Source organism: Marmota monax, unplaced genomic scaffold (genome assembly GCF_021218885.2).
Source record: "Marmota monax isolate L192 unplaced genomic scaffold, Marmota_monax_Labrador192_F-V1.1 WCK01_AAM20220418_F8-fsc00225, whole genome shotgun sequence".
Taxonomy (NCBI): Eukaryota; Metazoa; Chordata; class Mammalia; order Rodentia; family Sciuridae; genus Marmota; species Marmota monax.
The window spans coordinates 628840-649258 of record NW_026694524.1 but is presented as its reverse complement, the minus strand read 5'-3'; the positions used below and the strand labels follow the sequence as shown (position 1 = coordinate 649258).

Genomic DNA, 20419 nt, shown 5'->3' with positions numbered 1-20419 from the left:
GCAGAAAGGAAAATAGAGGGGCCAAAGGAAGCAATTGTTAGACAAATAGAAAAAAAAACTAGTGGCTGGAGTTGTGGCTCAGTGGTAGAGCGCTTGCCTAGCATGTGTGTAGCACTGGGTTCGATTCCTAGCACCACATAAAAAAATGAAATAAAGATATTGTGTCCATCTACAGCTAAAAATTAAAAAAAAAAAAAAAACTAGGGGAGTAGTCAGAGAGCAGTAATTTGAGGAAAGTCACTTCAGCAACTGTTTGAAGTTAAAGATTTAGGTGACTGGGTATCAGATTTCAGCCTGTAGGAAAACTAGGAGGAGGAGCCAGAAACAAACTTGATTACCAAGTCCTATGTCGATGCAAATATAAACATCTAAGTTCTATAGTTCTCACAACATACTCACACACACATGCACACACACTCAGAAACTCGGGTTTCCTTTCCTCCACATTCCATAATATCCAGCTTGTGTGCTGGTCCTGCTGACATAATAAACCCATTCCCTTTGCCGCTCCATCAATGAGTGCTCTTCTGGAAACACAGGGAAGGAAGTGAATGATGTGTTTGTATGTCCGGCCAACAGAAATCTCAGCTGTGTCTGATCTGGCATGAAAAGTCCCCCCTTTTAATGGGGTGAGAGGCCATCCTGGCCCAGGCAGCTTGCTTCCAGCTGGGCTTGTTTTTGTTTTGGTTGCAAAGTCACCAAGACCTCTGGACAAACAAAGCAACTACGTTTTGGTCTTGTTTTGTTCTAATGAGTCAAACTTGCCAGGGACACAATGCTGAAGTCTGCCTACAATATTCTTATGCTTCCCTCACATAGAGCCAGAAGTTCCAGCCAATGGCTCCTTTCCTTCTCCCACATGAACTAATGGTCTGTAGCTCTGTAGCCATGACTCTGTTTATAACCTTGAGCTTCTAGAACCAGTGAGGAAAATTGTCCTTATTCTAAGAAATGCTTTCCTATCAAATATCACTCTCCATTTCTTTGTTGTTTTTAGGATGCTCCTTTAGAGAAAACTGCCTTTTCTTTTCTAGTGAGGGACAAACATCTGGACTTTCCCTACCTCTGATCTCAGTTTCATGACAACACTGAGCACAGGACCTGGATCTATTTCAGGGGAAACTGCAAGCACCCAGGGTTTCACCCAAACATGACAAGCCCATTTATTTCTGTTTCCCTGTTTCTCATGATCACTGAGCACTCCCAGTCCTGTTAGTGCCTCACTGGAAAGAGAGGGTCAGGCCAAAAGGATTTGAAGAAATAAGGCCCTTTCTGCACAAGGGCATGAGTCATTTAGCAGAGGGTTTCCTGGGGAACCAAGCCTAAAGTTCGCCTGTTTTTCCCAGTCTGACAGCAATCTTGACAGTTTTCAAAAGGTCAGCAGGACTGACTTTGTAGGCCCTTCTTCCTGACTGTGTGTGATATTTGGAAGAAGGAGGTTGGGGGAAGCTGTGACATAGCTCCAGTGTGACAAATGGGGTGCCATCAGAAGTGTAGCAGAAGTCACTGCCAGTCCATTCACAGGGCCAAATGTGCAGTGCTCACAGCCAAAGGGTCTTCTAGGAGTTGAGAGGAACACTGAGTTAACCTGTTCAGGCTCACCCTGCCTGTGAGGGTAGCTATTTTAGCTGTTAGTGCATGGACCAAATGCCAGAACCCTTAGCACTTAGGACCTGCTGTTTCTCAAATATTTCCATGGAAAAGCAACAGTAAATTTTTTACTAAGTCTCATTTCAAGCCCAGTGTTTCTAGCATGGAGGTCTTATGAGAGATGTACAGCAAGTTCTGCTACATAAAACCAACCAAATCATTTCATTAATTTCCTTTTACAGGTGCTTCAGTACAAAGATAGGAACAACAGGAAACAGTAGAACAGCTGAGGATGTTTTGACTGGTCTGCAACTGTCAAGATGAAATCTCTGAAAATCTTCATTATCTAGCTAACTCCTGGCCTGTTTCACATACAAAACAAACCACTTTTTAATTCTAACTTAAAACCACTTTTTAAGTGCTCACCCTTCAGCCTCCAATGGGGGAACTATGTCAAAAGGTCAATGTCAAGATGACAATGAGGGAGTCCAGGTACAATGTCTAGTATGTAGCAAATACTCACTGAATTTTAGCTACTTTAAATTATGTCTTCCCTGTAAAGAAGCATTTCATGTTACTTACCCCTTGTAAGACTTGAAAGCTGTCATTGTTGGGTGGTGGGTCTTGATCTGGGTCAACACCAACTCTAAAAGTCACCAGGGAGGAAGACAAGGACAAAAACAGAAAACATTAGCTTGGCCCATGGCAGTTATGTTGGCTGAAAAGTAGCCACAAGGTTGACCATCTTCCCAAAACAGAAGGAGTTGTTAGCTACAAGGAGAGGAAGGCTGTCATGCAGAAGTCAAGCCACAGACCACATCATGTCCTAGAGGGTTGGAGGACAATCAATCCTCTGTGCTTATATGGCATTAGCAAGCCCCCTGGAAAATGGCACATGCTGCTAACTATCCATCTGCCTTCCTGCAACAGGCAGTCCCCATTACCTAAATGTGGGTCCCTTCCTCTTGACTGCCTCCACACTTCCGCTCTGACCAGCTTTGATGTCCTTAACATTCTGTTACAAATTTTTTTCAGATACACTTGGAAGTGTTAAAGGAACTTAGAGTATCTATACAGCCACCATCATGAGATTCTCCCAGTAACATTTTACTACAGTTTCGTTTCTTTTTTTTTTTTTTTTTTTTTGTCGTCGTTGTGGTGTTGAGGATTGAACCCAGGGCTTTGTGCATGCGAGGCAAGCACTCTCTCTGAGCTATATCCCTAGCCCCCTACAGTTTCTTTACTATTTTTGGATGTGTTCAAATTAAGTAGCAATCAGTACACTTCCCCCAACTACATCAGCATGCATACTGACGGAGTCTTTCCTTGACCAAATTTGAGTCAGGCTCTTCTGAATCCTTTTCCCGAATTCTCCCTGACTTTTGAGCTTTTGTGTCTGTCTTTGCATCACCTAATTTTAGCAAGAGTTTTCCTGAGTTGGTTTAGCCAGAATCCCCATCCTTGATATTTGATCCCCTGAAATATCTGATGGGGTTCTCCATCCTCTACCAAACCCTGGCTGATGACTGATCATCTTGGCCCGACTTCAGCAAGAATCCTATCAGGTCAGTTTAGCCAGAATCCCTCTTACCTTGATGTTTCCTCTTTGTAATGGTCTATCTTTTGAGCCCTAGCTTTTTCCTTCTACTGTCAAACCCCATCATGGTTCCTACACCAACTGTGATGGTCCTGAATAAAGTCTGCTTACCCTTTTAACAAGTATCAGAATAATGCTTTCTTTAACAGTATTATTACCTAGAATCTCGATTTGCTTTCCCAGTGATCCCAAACTCTCCTGCACCAAAGATGATCTTTAGAACTCACACAACTAAAAGCAACAACTGAAGATAGAAAGAAAAGGCATAGTGACAAAATCCACTTAGAACAAATTCCAGAAAAGCATGGAGGAACTGTTGTCTTGGCTTAAGTCACATACCAACTATTGCTGTACGCACCTTCCTCATTCTGAGGCACAGAACTGTGATACTGATGACATAGATAATATGGAACAAGGAAGAGAAAACAGAGATAACAAGAAAATTCTCTATCTCCCTTCACTCCTTCCAGTGTCACAAAGAATGGACTGTGTATAAAAGGTAAACCAAAGGTGAAGTTTTTAGTAGATTAGGTCAGCTTTGTGCTAGAAGGGAGGTGTGAGTGGGTTTGGCAGGATTGTCTCTGCTGTCTGCTACCAGGGCATTGACTCTAATGAGCAGGCAGGGGATGCACAAAGCCCCATGTGCAAGCATTTACTTTTCTTCCTCTTTCTCTTCTCCCTCACTCCCATGGCACCCAGGATCTTTTCTAAGATAGGAGACTATATAGAAATGGGAGTGTATGTAAGAAGTCAACACAAAAGTGCCTTGCCTCTCAAAGCCAATCTCTAGTCTGTCTTATTCTGGGCTTGTGTAGCACTCACCTGAGGTGCATACCCCTGGGAAGGGTGTTAGAAAAGAAAAGGGAACAGTTACCTCATCTTGTGCTGAAGGCAATGTTTAAAACCATAAGGTGCATTCATACATTCAGTATTTACAAAAATCGTACTCTGCCAGGTAATGTTCTAAGCAATTAGTTAAAAGCCTATAGTGGGCTTCACACTAGATTTCTTTGCCATGGCCTGGGGTTTGATGAGATCTTTGTATTGAATTAGATGGACTTTGCTACATGATAGAGGCTACTTCCAGGCAGTGGTCCTTGCCACTGGACATTGTCTGGGGAATGTATGAACAATAAATCTCATGGAGATCTTTTGACCTGAAAGCCATGCAATCCAGGAGGCCAAGGGCTGCCCATGAAAGTAACACACCAGAGTTCTAGTGCACACCAAGTGTCCAATGTATAAAAGTGACCAAAAGAGAGGTCACACATTGAATTCCTAACTGTGATCTTTAATCCTCATCAGTTTTTAGTCTCTTGATGTATATTTCAGAAATAAAAATCCTCTATATAATGGTTTTGTTAGCAATGTACAAGGTCAACAGCTAGGAATCCAATATTAGCCTTCATTTTGTAGATTCTATAGCAGTGCAAAGCCATTTAATGCCAGACTAATTTACTTAAGATGAGCTCCCAGGTGCATACTCAGAAGGGCCAAGCACTTGCCAAGCATCTCTCAGTCAGCCTACCAGAATTCCAGGTGACACATCTGCCCTTAGCCTAACCACAGATAAGCTGCTGAAGGGTGTGAAGGGCAGTGTGACCAAGAATATAGTAGTTCGGATGCGTTACTACCAATCTCTACCTTTTGCGCTGTGAATTTTGAAAGTGGTATATTAGCTTTTTATGTGTCTTCCATGTCACTACCAGTTACAAAATTGACTTTATCAATACAGATGAAATAGGAGGCCTATGGACAGGGCAAAAAGACGTCAGTGTGTCTTGTATTATAACAAAGAAAATAAAGTCAAATACAGAAAAAGCTACCAAGTGAAATTTAGCCTTCTCAATTCTTTCAGCTCATCTCTTCTAAAATAAAATCTGTTTAACCAGAACTAAAATAAATCTGTTTAACAAGAATTGCTTATATAAAGTTTAGGCTTGGACCATTTTCATTCAAGTCCTAGAAGCATCCATTTATCCTGGGCCCATTTAGTCAGGACAGAATTCTAAATCAAAGCACAAAACACTGCAAAACTTGATGAATTCATGAAGTTAAGGTCTCCTTGATCTCATTCAAAACCTGTGAACTTCACCATTATGTTCTGGGGAAACCTAAGAATTGTTCTAGATCTACACTGCCCAACAGAACTTTCAGCAGTGATGGAAGTGTCCTATCCCTATGCTAATATGGTAACCACCAGCCACATGTGTGTGACCATTGAGCACTTGGAATAGAACTAGTATAACTGAGGAACTGCATTTTACATGTTAGTTCAATTAATTAAAATTTAAATAGTCATCTGTAACTAGTGGCTACTAAGTTGGACTTGTGCAGATTCCAGAATGAACTAATTCTAGCCATGTCTCTCCACTATCACATTTTTTAACTAAAAAAGCAACAACTGTCTGCTAACTTTTTGCTTGCTCACTAACACCCAAATTCCTATTATCAAGGATAATACCAGGCTCCTGTGATGACACAACCCCAAGTAGTATAAATATTAAGTAAAATTTTTCTTGAACTGACTACTTATTGGAGAGATTCCTTACTTTGTCAGTATATAAAATTTAAAATACTATAATATTCTTCTTTATTGGGATCATCATCTTACAAAGTGAAAGGATAATAGCCAGATGTAGTGGTGCATGCCCATAATCCCAGTGACTCAGGAGGCTGAGGCAGGAGGATCACAAGTTCAAGACCAGCCTCAAAATCTTTGCAAGGCCATGTCTCAAAATAAAAAAAAAAATATGGGCTGGGGATGTAGCTCAGTGGTATGCCCCGACTGAACCCAGCACTCCTAAGTTCAATCCCCAGTATCAGTAGTAGTAGTAGTAGTAGTAGCAGCAGCAGCAAAGTGAAAGGAATGACAGAATTAGAAAATCTCCATTTTTCCACCCACAGTATAATCACTCTTTTAATCAAGGATCATTAGTGAATGATTTTACCACTGAGTAAATGTTGTAGGGAGTCTGGCCTTTTATATGATGTTAAAAGATCATTCTACAAATTACTTTTTCATTAACAAGAAAAAAAATGGTACCTTGATAGTAGAGAGACTGGGGTCACTACCTTAACCAAGTGATCAACTGTGACATCACTTAAGAGGAAGCCTGACAACATGTGCCACTTGATAGGATGCAACAAGAAATGTATAGTATAACCTTTACAGTCTTTTAACAAGAATGATTATTCATCTCTAGTCATGTGAAAACATCAGAAAAATCCAGATTGTGGGATTATTACCATGAATGGTTTAAAAAAATCAATATCATAAGAGACCAAAAATCGGGGGGTTTGTTCTAGATTAAAATAAACTAAACAGACATGACAAAGTAAGCTGTAATTGGATCCTGGATGTGTGTGTCTCTGTGTGTGTAAAATTCAAGTTACTTTTCTTAGGTGTAAAAGAACTATTATGGTCATATAGTAGACTGGATTTCTAGGAGATACACTTTAAAGTATTTAGGGATGGAAAGTCATGATGTCTGCAATGTATTTTGAGGTATTTTGGAACAGGTGAGAGTAAGGGGGGACACACAAATGACCTTTTGAAATGATAAAAATCTTAAGTGGTAAATTCAGGTTAGTATGTAGGTATTCGTTGTTTTATTCTTTTCTTTTTTTTAGATTTAAATTTTTTTCACAATTAAAAAAAAGAATACTTAATTATCCTTGGTGAAAATGTTTCAAAAACACATCAGTCTATTTTCCTTTCTAATTCAATCTACTAATATGATTCATGAGCTCATATTATTTCAGGATCTAAAAACCACAAATTATAAGGATTCATGAGCACAGGGTGCTAAATAATAGGTAAATATAGTAAACAGACAAATAGAGATTCCAGTAATTATGTAATTTAAACGTTTTCCAGTAAATTCTGGAATGTTTTGTTGAGATTCCTTTTCTCTTAAATGTGAAGGAAAAGGGAAAAAAATGCTAGTTAACTGAGATAGTTAATTAAACTCCAACCAATATAGCCATCTTCAGCTCTGGTTGTATATACCCCCTGGAAAACTGTAGTTCCAAGGACTGTCTTACCCAATGTGCTTTTTCCTTATTTTTATCATTTTTCTGCCATGGAAGTTCCAACCTTCACTGCAGCCACTTGCTATCAACCACATATAACCTGAATTACAGCCTAAAACTCTTGACAGCATAGAACCTGAAAGGATCGATCTCCTGGGCCCTCCCACAGACAGAGTAACCAGGGAAGGTACTTGGGGTCTCCTGGAGGTCCCTACTTCTGGTATAAGTGCTTAATATGAAAATTCTAAGAAAGAAAACAAAGACCTGCTTCCCAGATTGCTACTGCTTTTAAATGTCCCAAAGAAAATAGAACATGGGCTATGAGACACAAATATCATCCTTCTACAATTTCTTTCTCCATTCAATGCTGTTTACTTTAGGGTGATTTCATAATTACTCTTCTGGCAGGCTTGAGGGCCCTTTGGACCAATCCCCAAGGATGACACAGGACCCTGAGACTCCCTACATAAGGCCCCACCCTTGGGGCAAAGCCCAGAACCAAACTGGCCTCTGGGAACAGGAGGTAAAGCAATGGGCCAGGGTGTTTGGTGTGGTGCTAGGCAGCAAGAAAGACCAGATAGATGATTTTAATCTCAGTTTTAAAGCCTCAGAAGACTTGTCAGGGTCCCCTAACTTTCTGAAATTCCTAGTTTCAGGTGACTTCATAATATATATTTTCTCTCCTGACCTGATGCAAGGCTTTTTTGACCTAGGACATTATATAAACATGGAACTTTTTGTTCTGCTTTATTATATAATATTGTAGCATTCCCCTGATACATGTAGGCTGAGCTCACTGGAGCACACATAACAGTCTTTTCTTCCAGAATAAACTGAATTATACTTACTTGCATTAAGAATTAGACAAATGTGGAAATCCTACACCAAAGAGAAAATAAAGCAATCAAACTGATGTGCTCATTCTGGAATGAATAAATACCAAAAATTAATAACTTCCTTCTGGTATAATAATTTGTTCATTCTGGTTAACAGACAAAATGTCTTGAAATCTCAGAAGCTTTAGAAGTATTCTACTTTAATTTTTTTAATTTAAATTTTGGAGGTGGTGCCAGTACCCTATGCATGTGCTCCCCCACTGAGTTGTACCACAATTTGAAGATCAGACACACCTTCATATAAAACCTTGAACATCAGGTCATAATCTGGATTCCCTCGTGTCCCAGGTGTAATAACTTATACTTCCTTCTTAAAGATGGTATGTTTCAGCCAGGTGTGGTTGTGCACACCAGTAATCCCAGTGACTCAGGAGGCTGAGGCAGGAGGATCCCAAGTTCAATACCAGATTCAGCAATGTAGTGAGACCGTGTCTCAAAAGAAATGTAGGATGTGCCAAAGGAAAGAGTTTCATCTGTAACTTATATGGTACCTAAAGTGAGGTATCCAAAAATGAACTTGTGTGTGTGTGTGTGTGTGTGTGTGTGTGTCTTTAATAGTAGAACCCAGTGAGCTTAACGATTACAGTTAACTTCATGCATGTCATTACAGTGTATATCTCAGACATGATATCCCAAGAATCATGGTACTGCTGCTTTTACCACTGCCTCCAGGAAGTAAAATATTTTTACAATGCCAAGAACAGAGTTCAAGCATATTTTGCATTTTATCTATCTACCAGCACTGAGAATCAGATCAGGAAGAAAACATACCAGTTAGAGCTAAAGAAAGGAAAGAAGAAACATTAAAGTTTGTATTCTGTTTGTTCCTACATCACCACCCTTAAGCATAATTATATCATAAACTTGAATGGATACTGAGAAACAAATTGCATTTAGAGGGATATTTATCATTTTGTTTAAAAAATATTCTTCATACCTTCTGAATCACCATGAGAAGGTATAAGCACACAAATACATACTCTAAAAAACACAAGAACGTGTGTATTTAGTTAGGATGAAAGAAGTCACGCTTCACTCACGATTGAAATAGGAAATTCTAGTACCCTATATGAGTCACAAACCTTATTTAGTAGATCATAAGCAGGATGTTACAGAAAAAGTATCTGTGTCACTGAAAATGAGCTGTTCTTAACACTAAATTCAGATGTACCAAAAGGAGACACCTGCCAACTCAGGCTTTCATGTCGACAATACACTGTCCAAAATGTGGGGAAAGGGGAAAGAATCCCAGCAATACTGAGACACAATCAATCAATCCAGAGAAAGGGTGGAAAGAATGATTAGAATTAACTTAACTTCCAGCCCCTTGGCTAAAAGAAACGATCAGCATAAAGAGAAATATTTGAGGTTAGAAAGGAAAAAAGCCAGGCCCAGTTAATTGTTTTCTGAGGATGCCCTTGTATCACCTGAAGTATTGCCAGCGGTGTTCGTTCTGGTCCTCTTCGGAGGGCTCCTCCACACCAACTCTGGGCAGCAGAAGAAGGGAATGTGAGTGTGATAGGGATAACAGGGGTGCCATGAGTTCTGGACATATGACCTGGACCATGTGCATGAAAGAATAGGCCATCTCACTTTCTATATAAATCCATACCCTTCTTGTTTTTATTGCTAGGGATTGAACTCAGGGCTTCTTACATGCTAAGCATGCACTCTACTACTAAGCTACATATCCCTCTTAAATTGTCCCCATTCTCTAAAACCCAGAGAGAGGCAGAGGAGCTGCTAAATTTAAATTTAAATCAACAATGTTAGAAGCCAGGTCAAATAAGAACCAACTAAGAATGAAGTTAAGTCTCTTGAAATATAATGTAATAATGCCAGAGGAATTAAATATATCTTATACAAAATGAATTTATACAGTTTTCCAGGCATTCATCTATTTCATAAAGAAAGATATGCCCATACCAAAAATAGAAAACAGTTAATCATTACTAAACACATATTTGAAAGCATTTAAACATATTTTTACACATATTTGACAGAACAAAAACCATTTTATTATTGGATAAGAATAACAATACTTAAAAAGATACAGATGACCCTTTATTCTAGATAAGCAAACCACAATGCCCACAGTTTCAACCTGAAGGTCAGAAACCCCACTTCTGCAATTCCCTTTTCCTTGTGGCCTTTGACTTGACATGGTCCACTTTCACAGTGACTTCCTTATTGATTTCTGGGATATTCAGAGTGCATTAAATTTGACTATCATATAAATTAGAGAGGGTTTGTCAAACTCAACACTATTGACATTTGGGACTAGATAATTCTCTGTTGTGGGGAACCATCCTCCTGTACACTGGAGTATCCTTAGCTTCTACCCACAATAGCAGACCCTACAACCCACTCCACATTGTGGCAGCCATAAATGTCTCCAGATGTTCACAAATGTCTCCTGGGTGGCAAAATTGCCCTGAGTTAAAAACCACTGCACTAAATCATGTATTCTCAATGGGGGTGATGTTGTTCCTGTGGATATGAAAATTGGTTCTTGTGGAACAAAAAAATCTTAGATAGTATAATGGTTTGTGGCCATCCAAGGGCTATAGTACAGAAACAGATATACAGCAGATCTGTGGCATTAACATTTTATTGGAGGAAATAATCGGGAAGAAAAAATTTTAAGGCTCTTTAGGGAGAGAAACAATGAAAAAATGGTTGAGAAACACTGTGCCCAGCAATGCCCACATACTCATGCTACTTACGTTTCCTGAAATATGCAAGTAACAACATGATACTTCTTAAGGTATATCTTTCTATTATTACATGTTCAAAATGTGACTTGAACCACTCTATATTACTATAGCATTAAGAAATATAACAAATACCAGAAAAACAAGCCAGGATTTATTTAATGTAAGATTCATTGCTATGTGAGTAATTGTAATAACAGTAACATCGGAAAACATAACAGCTAAAATATGCTAAGTACTTACCATGTGTCAAATGGCACATTTAATGAGATAATTTTTGTCTTTTTTTTTTAAGTTCTGGGATTGAACCCAGGGCCCTGCACACATTAGGCAAGCATTCTACCACTGTCATATCCCCATCCCCTAATGAAAGAATTCTTCATCACATCTACATAATTACTTTTATCATCATGCTATGATTGTCCCTATTTAAAATTTGTTGAGGAAACAAGGGTTAGAGATGAAATAAATTGCCCAAGGTCACAAAGATAAAAATGGTGGAGGCAAGACTCCAACACAGGTAGTTGGACCCCAGAACCTCAGCTCTTCCCCTTATAGGACACTGTCTTTGAGTACAAGGTTGCATCTGTAAATTCTAAAAATATCCATTAACAAATGCTATACATAAAAAGCTCAGAGCTCCTTCCTACCTTTATTCCTCACATTATCTTGCAAAGTTCTTTACCAAAAGTTCTTAGTCTAACAGGATTATGCCAGTGTTCTTACTTGTTCTTGGATGATTACATTATTGCCCTTAGGATACAAAGGTCCACTTTAACCCATCATCTCTCTATCACCTCCCCACCCCATCAACTCTATCACCCCATCCCACCCCAACATCTCTATCACTTCACTTGTGTCACTTGAGGCTAGGAAATCTAAGAGGATAGCCACTATGCCATCACAATGTAATAAGGCTCATCAATTATTTGTCTAAATTGCCAAAATTGTGAATAACAACACCTACTCAAGAGACTAAGAAAAATATTATGTAGTTTATGGATTACCAGAAAAAAATTGGAGCATTCTGCCATTATGTTTTAAAATATTAATCGTAAAACATCAGTTTTTAAAACATATAAGTTGGACTTATAGAAAGCAGTGACCTGGCTTTGGATTTGTAGTTGTATTCATTTATACAGAGACTTGAATTTAGCCATAGGTAAGAATCAAGGCCATATCCTAATTATTTCTGATGGAATTCCAAGACCTACTCTGAGCTTCCAACTTCTGAACAGTTACTTAACAGTTAATCAGGGCCTCTTTCAGCAGGCTGGAGAAATAAGGAACAAGTGGGTACTAATCCTACTGAGTTCACAGGGGTCAAAACACCACACTGAACATTAGGGGGTTTCTGAATCAATTTAAAATAAGAACCTGGGTTACAAAAATGATTCATGGCCATCAAGTAACATCAGAAGCCAAAGAAACCAATGAGTCTCATTACCCTATTTTGAAGGGAATTTCTTTTGATGTAATCTCTGTAAATGCCAGTTTCTACATTTACACAAACACTATTTATACACATCTAGAAAATGCAATTAACCAATCGATACTGTATTTTTCAACGGTGGCACACTTTGCTTCATTATGCTATACGGGTAGAGTTGGACAAAAGGAAGGAAATAATAAAGACAGGAACAAATATCAATTAAATGGAAATTAGAAAAAGAATACAGAAAAATCAATGAAATAAATAGTTGGTTCTTTGAAAAGATCAATAAATCAATAAACCTCTAGCAAGACTGACAAAAAAGAGAGAAAGTATACATTAAAGGAATGAAATATCATAAAGTATCAGGAATAAATCAGAGGATATCAGTGTAAACCCCAAAGAGATCAAAAGGATAATAAGGGAATGATATTATGAATAAGACAAACATGACAAATCAGAAAAAAATGGACTAATTTCACAATCCACCAAAATGCAGTTTGAAATATATAATCTGAATAGCCCTATAACTACACAATCTAAAAATTCCTGGAAAAGAAGCCTCCATGTCTAAATGATTTCACTAGAGATTTGATTTCTACCCAACATTCAAAAAAATAATAATAATACCAATTCTATAAGAGTATGGAACATGCCCCAACTTACTTTGTGAAATCATATTACCCTAACACCAAAACCAGATAAAGGAAGTATAAAAAAGGGAACTACAGATCAATGTCCCTCATGAATATAGAAATAAAAATTCTTAACAAAATATTTGCTTACAGAATGTAGTACAATGTAAAGCAATGTACCACAAACAAGTGAGATTTATTTCAGAGAAGCAATACTGGTTCAATATTTGAGAATTATCAATGTAATTCACCATAGTAATAGATTAAATAAGAAAAATCATCTCAACTGATTCAGGAAAAGTAACAAAATTCAACACCTATTAATTGCAAAGACTCTCAGAAACCAAAAAGGAGATAGGAATTTCCTCATGAAAATCTACAAAAAAAAAAAATCTTATAATTAATGCAATACACTTAGTGGGGAAAGACTGAATGTTCCCTCTTAAGATCAGGAACAAGATAATAAATATAGTTAATAAATATGGTATAGAAAGTCAACTAGAGCAATAAGGCAAGAAAAGAAAAGACACACTGGTTGGAAAAGATGAAATAAAGTGTCTTTACTTGCAAGTGACAAGATGGTCTACGTAGAATATCTCAAAGACTCTATGAAAAAAAAAAAAAAAAGAAAAGTATTCCTAGAACTGATAAGTAAATTCATCAAGGATACAAAAACCTAACAAAACATGTAAAGGCCTTGTACAGTGGAAAATACAAAATACTAATGACAGAAATCCAAGAAGGTCAAAGTAAATTTAGAAACGTACTATGTTCATGGATTGAAAGACACAACGTAATGAAGATATCAATCTCCCCAAATTGGCATATATAGGTTTAATGTAATTCCTAAGAAAAGTCCCAGAAAGATTTTTTGATACAGACAAGCTCATTCTAAAATTCATGTGCAAAAGAACTAGAATAACTATAACAATTCTAAAAAAAGAATAATAAGAAAGTGGGCAGAATTTCTCTACCTAATGTCAAGGCTTACTGTATTAACTATAGTTCTCAAAACAGCAAGGTATTATAGGAAGAACAGACCCAGAAATCAATGGAGCAGAACATAAATGGCACCAATGCACATAGACAATTGATTTCTGACAAAGAAGTAAAATAAAAGAGTAAAGATAGTCTTTCTAATAAATCATACTGGAACAACTGGGTAGTCATGGGTAAAGAAAATAATATTTCAACCTAACCTCACTTCTTTTACAAAAAAGTAACTTTGAGTCATTTTATTAAACCACACAACTAAAAAAAACTTTAAGGAAATAACACAGAAGAAAACCTTCAGGACTTAGGGTTTGGTCAAGAGTCCTCAGATATGACACGAAATGCATGATTTGTAAAAGAAAAAAAAAGATTATACATCATCAAAATTAAAACTTCTGCTCTAAAACTCTATTAAAGGGACAACAAGACAAACTACAGTCTGGGAGAAAATATTTAGAAACCATATACCTGACAAAAGTCTAGCATCTAGAATGAAGAATTATCAAAAATCAATAAAAAATAAATAATCCAATTAAAAATGGACAAAAAACTTGAATATTGAACAGATATTTTACCAAAGAAGGTATGTTTATGGAAAATAAACACATGAAGAGATGTTCAACATCACTAGCCATGAGAAGAGAAATGCAAATTAAGATCACAATGACCTATCCCCACAAACTTATTAGAATAGATGTAATGAAAAATAGTGGCAATACCAAGTGTTGGCAAGGATGCTAAGAAACTGGATCTCTTGTATACTGCTGGTGGGGATATAAAATGGTACAGCCACACTGGAAAATTGTTTGGCAATTTCTTAGAAATTTTTTGTTGTTGTTGTTGGTACTAGGGATTGAACTTAGGGGCACTGAACCACCGAGCCACATCCCCAGCCCCATTTGTATTTTATTTAGAGACAGGGTCTCACTGAGTTGCTTAGCACCTTGCCATTGCTGAGGCTGGCTTTGAACTTGCAATCCTCCTGTCTCAGCCTCCCAAGCTGCTGGGTTATAGGTGTGCACCACCACGCCTGGCTCTTAGAAATTTAAACACACATTTACTGTCTGACCTAGCAGTCATACTCCTGTACATGTATCTCGGAGATAGGAAAACCATGCCAATGCAAAAACCTATACACAAATATTCACAGTAGTTTTATTTATGATAGCCATAAAATCAGAAAGTACACAAATTTCCTTTAAGGGGTGAATGGTTAAACAAAGTATGGTATATCCATACCATGGACTTCAGCAATAAAAAGGAATAAACCATTCATACATGAGACAACCTCTGCAGGGCATTAGGCTGAGTAGGAAAAAAAAGTCAATCTCAAAAGATTATATACTGTATGTTTCCATTTATATAATGTTCTCAAATGACAAAAGAACAAATTAGAGGTTGAAGATGAAGAACAAATTAGAGGTTGCCAGGTGTTATGGATGGTGGTGGATATGAAATACAGGGTGAAACTAGGGACATCTTCATGCTGATGGAAAAGTTCTGTATCTTGAGTGCAGATGATGCTTATGTGAGCCTAGATGTGATAAACATTGAACAGATATTTTACCAAAGAAGGTATGTAAAGATAGTCTTTAGAAAATCAAATATGAATTTTAAAAAGTAGGCATACAACCACACACACATTGAACCCATGCCAGCTCCTACTGAGATATTGTACCATAGGTATACAAGATGTAATGAACAGAAAAATAATGGGTGAAACACACATGGCATCTCTTGGCTCTATTTTTGCAATGTCCTGTGAATCTGTAAATATTTCAAAATATAATACGGTTTTTAAAAATGATGCTGCATAAAAATTTTATGCCCTCAAATCTTCTGGCTCACATATGAGAAAATTTTGATTGAGGTTTTCCTGAATTTGACAATTTCAAAATTTTACGTGACATTACCAATAAAAAGTAATAAAGCTTAAAGAATGCTTTCTAAAATACAAATTACAAATAATAGCAAATTTTGACCACCTATGCTTGAGAGAAAAGACTGATTTATATTTCTATTCTCTCTGTATATATTATAAAATTATTATATGAAGAGGGGATCAAAAAGTAGGCAGATTTTAAAAAGTAGGAAAAAAGTATTACACGTTATCTGTATTAGTATTATCTGAAATGCTTAGGACCAGAAGTGTTTAGAGTTTTTGGATTTTCAAATTTTGCATAGACTTTACTAGTTGAGTATCCTTAACCTCAAATTATGAAATGTAAAATGCTCTAAAATCTGAATGTTTTTGAGAGTCACAGTGCTCAAAATGTTTTGGATTTTGGAGTATTTATGATTTTGGATTTTCAGATTAGGGATGCTCAACTTGTACAGCTGTCAGGCAGCTAATAAATAAAACGTTCTATTATTTTTCTGGACTCTGATATTTATATTTATTATTAACTTTTGAAAACTTTGAAACATACTATAAGTTATTTCTCATTCTATTCAGCAAAATTCACCTTTATATATTTTCAGCAAATATTCACCTTATACCTGATTTTGTATGAGCAATGTAAAGGAGCTCCCTAAATTGTATAAAAGCTCTAGGCCCCACAAAATCGGAATCTGTTGCTTTACCCAGGTATTCTAGAAGACTAAATAAGAGCACAGGCTTCAGAGTTGCATAAGACCTTGACCTGTCATCACGTAACTATGAGACCAAAGCCAGGCTACCTAACCTCTTTATGTATTGGTTTCCTCATTCAAAGAATATACACAACACCAGAATAAAAGTGTATATTTATAAATACATAATTGCATTATTAAAGACGTTAACATAATACAGTCATTCCTCAGTATCCACAGGGGATTGGTTCCTGGACACTCTTGGATAACAAAATCTTCAGATGCTTAAGTCCCTCACAGGAAAGAACACCTTATTTGCATAAAACCTATGCACACCTTTCCAGATAGGTTAAATTATCTCTAGATTATTTATGATACCAAATATAATTCAAATGCTATGTAAATTGTTGTCATACTATATATTTAGGAAATAATGACAAGAAAAGAGTCTGCACCTGTTCAGTACAGAAACAATATTTCCCAAAATTTCTCAATCCATAGTTCATTGAAACCTACAAAAATGAGGGCCAACTATATACAGAAAGCATTTAGAAAATAGCACCTAGTACACAGTAAGATGTCAGAAAATGACTCCTAGAGCAAATACTGTTTGTTGCTCGCTCAGTAGCAATTCTTGCTACCTCCTTCCTACCCATTTCTAGCCTAGTTCAACATCCTTCCCTTCCCTACAGTTTGTGTAGCTGAGGGAAAGCTGCTCATGTTCTCAGCTCTGGCTAGGATTATTTTAATGGCCCACTTTTTGAAAAGGGTCATGAAAAATACAAACAAATCAACTCTCTACTCTGTAGAAAATTATTTGGTCCTGCATATGTTTGGATGGGGGTGGAAATAGAAAAAGACTTAGAAAATCAAATATGATTTAATCAGGCTCTGAGCATCCAGGGCACTTACTGGGTGATCAGACAAACAGGAACAAGAAATAATCTCAGAGATGACCTAAGGTAAAGGTTCTAAACTGTGTGCAGAACCAATCCCCCTTTCTTACCCTCATCCTGCTACACAAAACAAAGATGGTACTATCTTTTTTATAATATTTATTTTTTAGTTATAGGTAGACACAATATCTTTATTTTATTTTTATGTGGTGCTGAGGATCAAACCCAGTGCCTCATGCATGGTAGGTGAGCGCTCTACCTCTGAGCCACAGCCCCAACCCAAAGATGGTACTATCTTATGTCTCAAGTTTAAAACCACAAGACTGTAAATTTTCTTCCTCAGGTTTATGTTCCCCAGAATGGATTATTTTACTTCATCCAACCCTTGAGATTCATGTCAGGAAGTTGAAATTCTAACCATTCCAAATTTCATGACATCAAAGTAGTCGTTAGCACAGCAACCCTTTTAACAGGACGTACAACACAGTGTTTAAGCGTGTGGACTCTGGTAAGACTGCCTGAGTTCAAATCCTATTTCATCCACTTAAAGCTCTGTGACCTTGGGCAAGTTGTTGCTCTGCATCTCAGTTTCCCCAATAATATAGAAATAATAGTATATCTCCCTTACAGGAATGTTATGAGAATTATCTTAGTACATGCATGATATCTAAAACAATACCTGCAACACAAATGTTAATGATGATTATAACTATCAATGATAAGCTCCCACCTTTATCTGCAAGTGGAGACACCCTAACCCAGAAATGGTAGCTGGCAGTGCTCAAGCCCAGGAATCCCTACCTGCCATCAATACAAAAGCCTCAGGTAGAAGAGGCTATTCTTTCAAGTTCTACTTTTTTCCCCTCACTCTAAGGATGGCTGGAAGATCTTTGTTCATTTTTTCTCCTCCAAGCTATGTATGCACTGCAGATCCTGCACATTTTACATCTGGAGAAGGTAATGCAAATTAAAAGCCAGCAGAGAAAGGAAAAACATTGCCACCTGGTGGCTTTTCACAGAATGATTCCTCACATCTTAGTACACAATTATCTCTTGGTTCCCATCACCATCATGGCATTCCCTGCAGATCTGAAACTGCAACACTTGGAGCAGAAGGGCCCTAGAGGTAATGTGGCAGAGTGCCTTCATTTAACATTGAGAAAAACTGAGTTTCAAAGGCAAGAGGGGCTTGTCTTAAACCAGAGTCCAAGTTAAGCTGTGGGTCTCTGGAAATGTTCCAATGCTGGTGTTGGAGCTTGCAAACACAGTTTGGAGTTCAAATGCTATTAGAAAACCAAACTCAGGTCAGTGTTCCTCTTTACTGACAAACAGCTGCAACAAATGAGAGTTACACAGGAAATGTCAACCTTTTGTGCACTCAAGCAAGAAGAGACACAGCATACAATCTCATGCTAAAACAAAACTCTAATTCTATTTCTGGCTGATGAGCTTATCCTTCAGATTTCATTGCAAAGGGACATGAAATACTGAAGACTGTCAGAGGCTACAGGTCTATTCTCTTTCCTGCAGTTTTAACACTCTAAATTTGTGCCCTGATATCACTGCTCTAGCAGAATCTGGGTGATTCTAATTCTCTGTGTTTGTACTGACAAAAGTTTTAATGACAACATTTTTTGTTTCTGTTGGAAATCCCCATTACTCCAAACTTAATTTAATCCCCCTCCAAAACAAAAGACTAAAAACCTTCATGAACTAAGCTGTGGCATACAACCTGCAAGGCACACTGAACATTCTCAAGAACAGTGGAAACTGACATATTTAGATATAAAACTGGCCTTGGTTCCAAACTGACCTTATATTAAGCCATGACAACATGGGGGTTGTGCCTCCGCCAATGATCCAGACGGTGAAGAAGACAATAAGGAGGGTGGTTGTGAACATCATCTGGCGAGCATAGGATGCTGTGTCGCGGATGGCCAATGCAAAGGCCATGGCTCCCCTGAGGCCTGAAGGGACCAAAGAGGAAGATCTCTTAGTGATAAAGACAACTGGCAATGTCTCCTCAAAATCCAGTACTGCCACTTGTGGGTAATAAACTCCAGCCATTTGTGCTTTGGGGGCCAAGTTGTTTTACTTAGAAAGAAAAACCTGAAATGTATATGGCTGTCTCCTCTTTGAAGTTATCTTTTGCAAAATTGCCAAATACAATGAGAAAAATACTACACCAATTTGTACAGCACATTTTAGGATACTGACACACTTATTGTCTAAATAATTTTCCTGCTAGTAACCAAAAGTAAAAAGAAGTATAAATAAATGTTAATAACACACATTCTCTTAGTCTGTGATCATAACACTACCCAGTCAACATAAACTTAAAACACATGCTAGCTCTGAATATGTCAAATGTACATTAGTGGAAAATAGTGCAGCATTTCCTTAGCAAAGGGGGAAGCCATGCAGAGAAGTGAAAATATAGCCTGACTTATATCAGGGGTTGCCAACTCTTTCTTTAAAGGGCCAGACATTAAATACTTCAGGTTTGGTGGACCAAGAGCCCAAATCAAGGATGTTATATAGGTATTTATATAAAAGATAGAAAACAGGTTGCCACAAATTATTATTGATTAAAATTAACAATATGATAAGAACAATTGAGTACACTTTGTTGTAATGCAGGTCTACTAATGAAAAGAATAGAATTCTTTGCAGAGGGATATTTTGATTAATTGGGTTTCAAAGTTACTGTTCCCTGTCCTCAAATAGATTGTAAATATTCATCTATAAAAGGGATTCTGAACTGGTGGGGTATATAAAAACAGGTTTATATAATTATCAACAGCCAGATTTAGCCCTGGAGCTGTACTTTGTTGATCCTTGAGGTACATTAAGATTAACCAACATTTTCATGTTTTAGAGTTTACTTTCCAAGCTCCTCTGTTCTGTTCCCATACCATGCTCATAATTTGTTTTATGGTAAAGACAAAATTCACAGTCTTTAGTACCTATCTAGTATAATTCTTACTTACCAAGTACAAGACAATGTGTACATTATACAAGAGAAGGAAAAGTTAGACATATCGTATCTGTTTATAAATT

The 20419-nt window shown here is 37.3% G+C and overlaps 1 protein-coding gene across 1 annotated transcript in view; it reads right to left on the bottom strand.

The window, feature by feature from the left end:
• The window catches only part of Slc9a7 (solute carrier family 9 member A7), a 143189-nt gene that overhangs the window by 22729 nt on the left and 100041 nt on the right, over window positions 1-20419 (bottom strand). Inside the window, exons 12-14 of the mRNA XM_046420183.2 lie at window positions 19173-19326; window positions 9546-9605; window positions 2173-2236 (exon numbers count right to left, since the gene is read on the bottom strand). Of these exons, the coding sequence (XP_046276139.1) occupies window positions 2173-2236; window positions 9546-9605; window positions 19173-19326 (278 nt within the window). The remainder of the gene's footprint in view (window positions 1-2172; window positions 2237-9545; window positions 9606-19172; window positions 19327-20419) is intronic.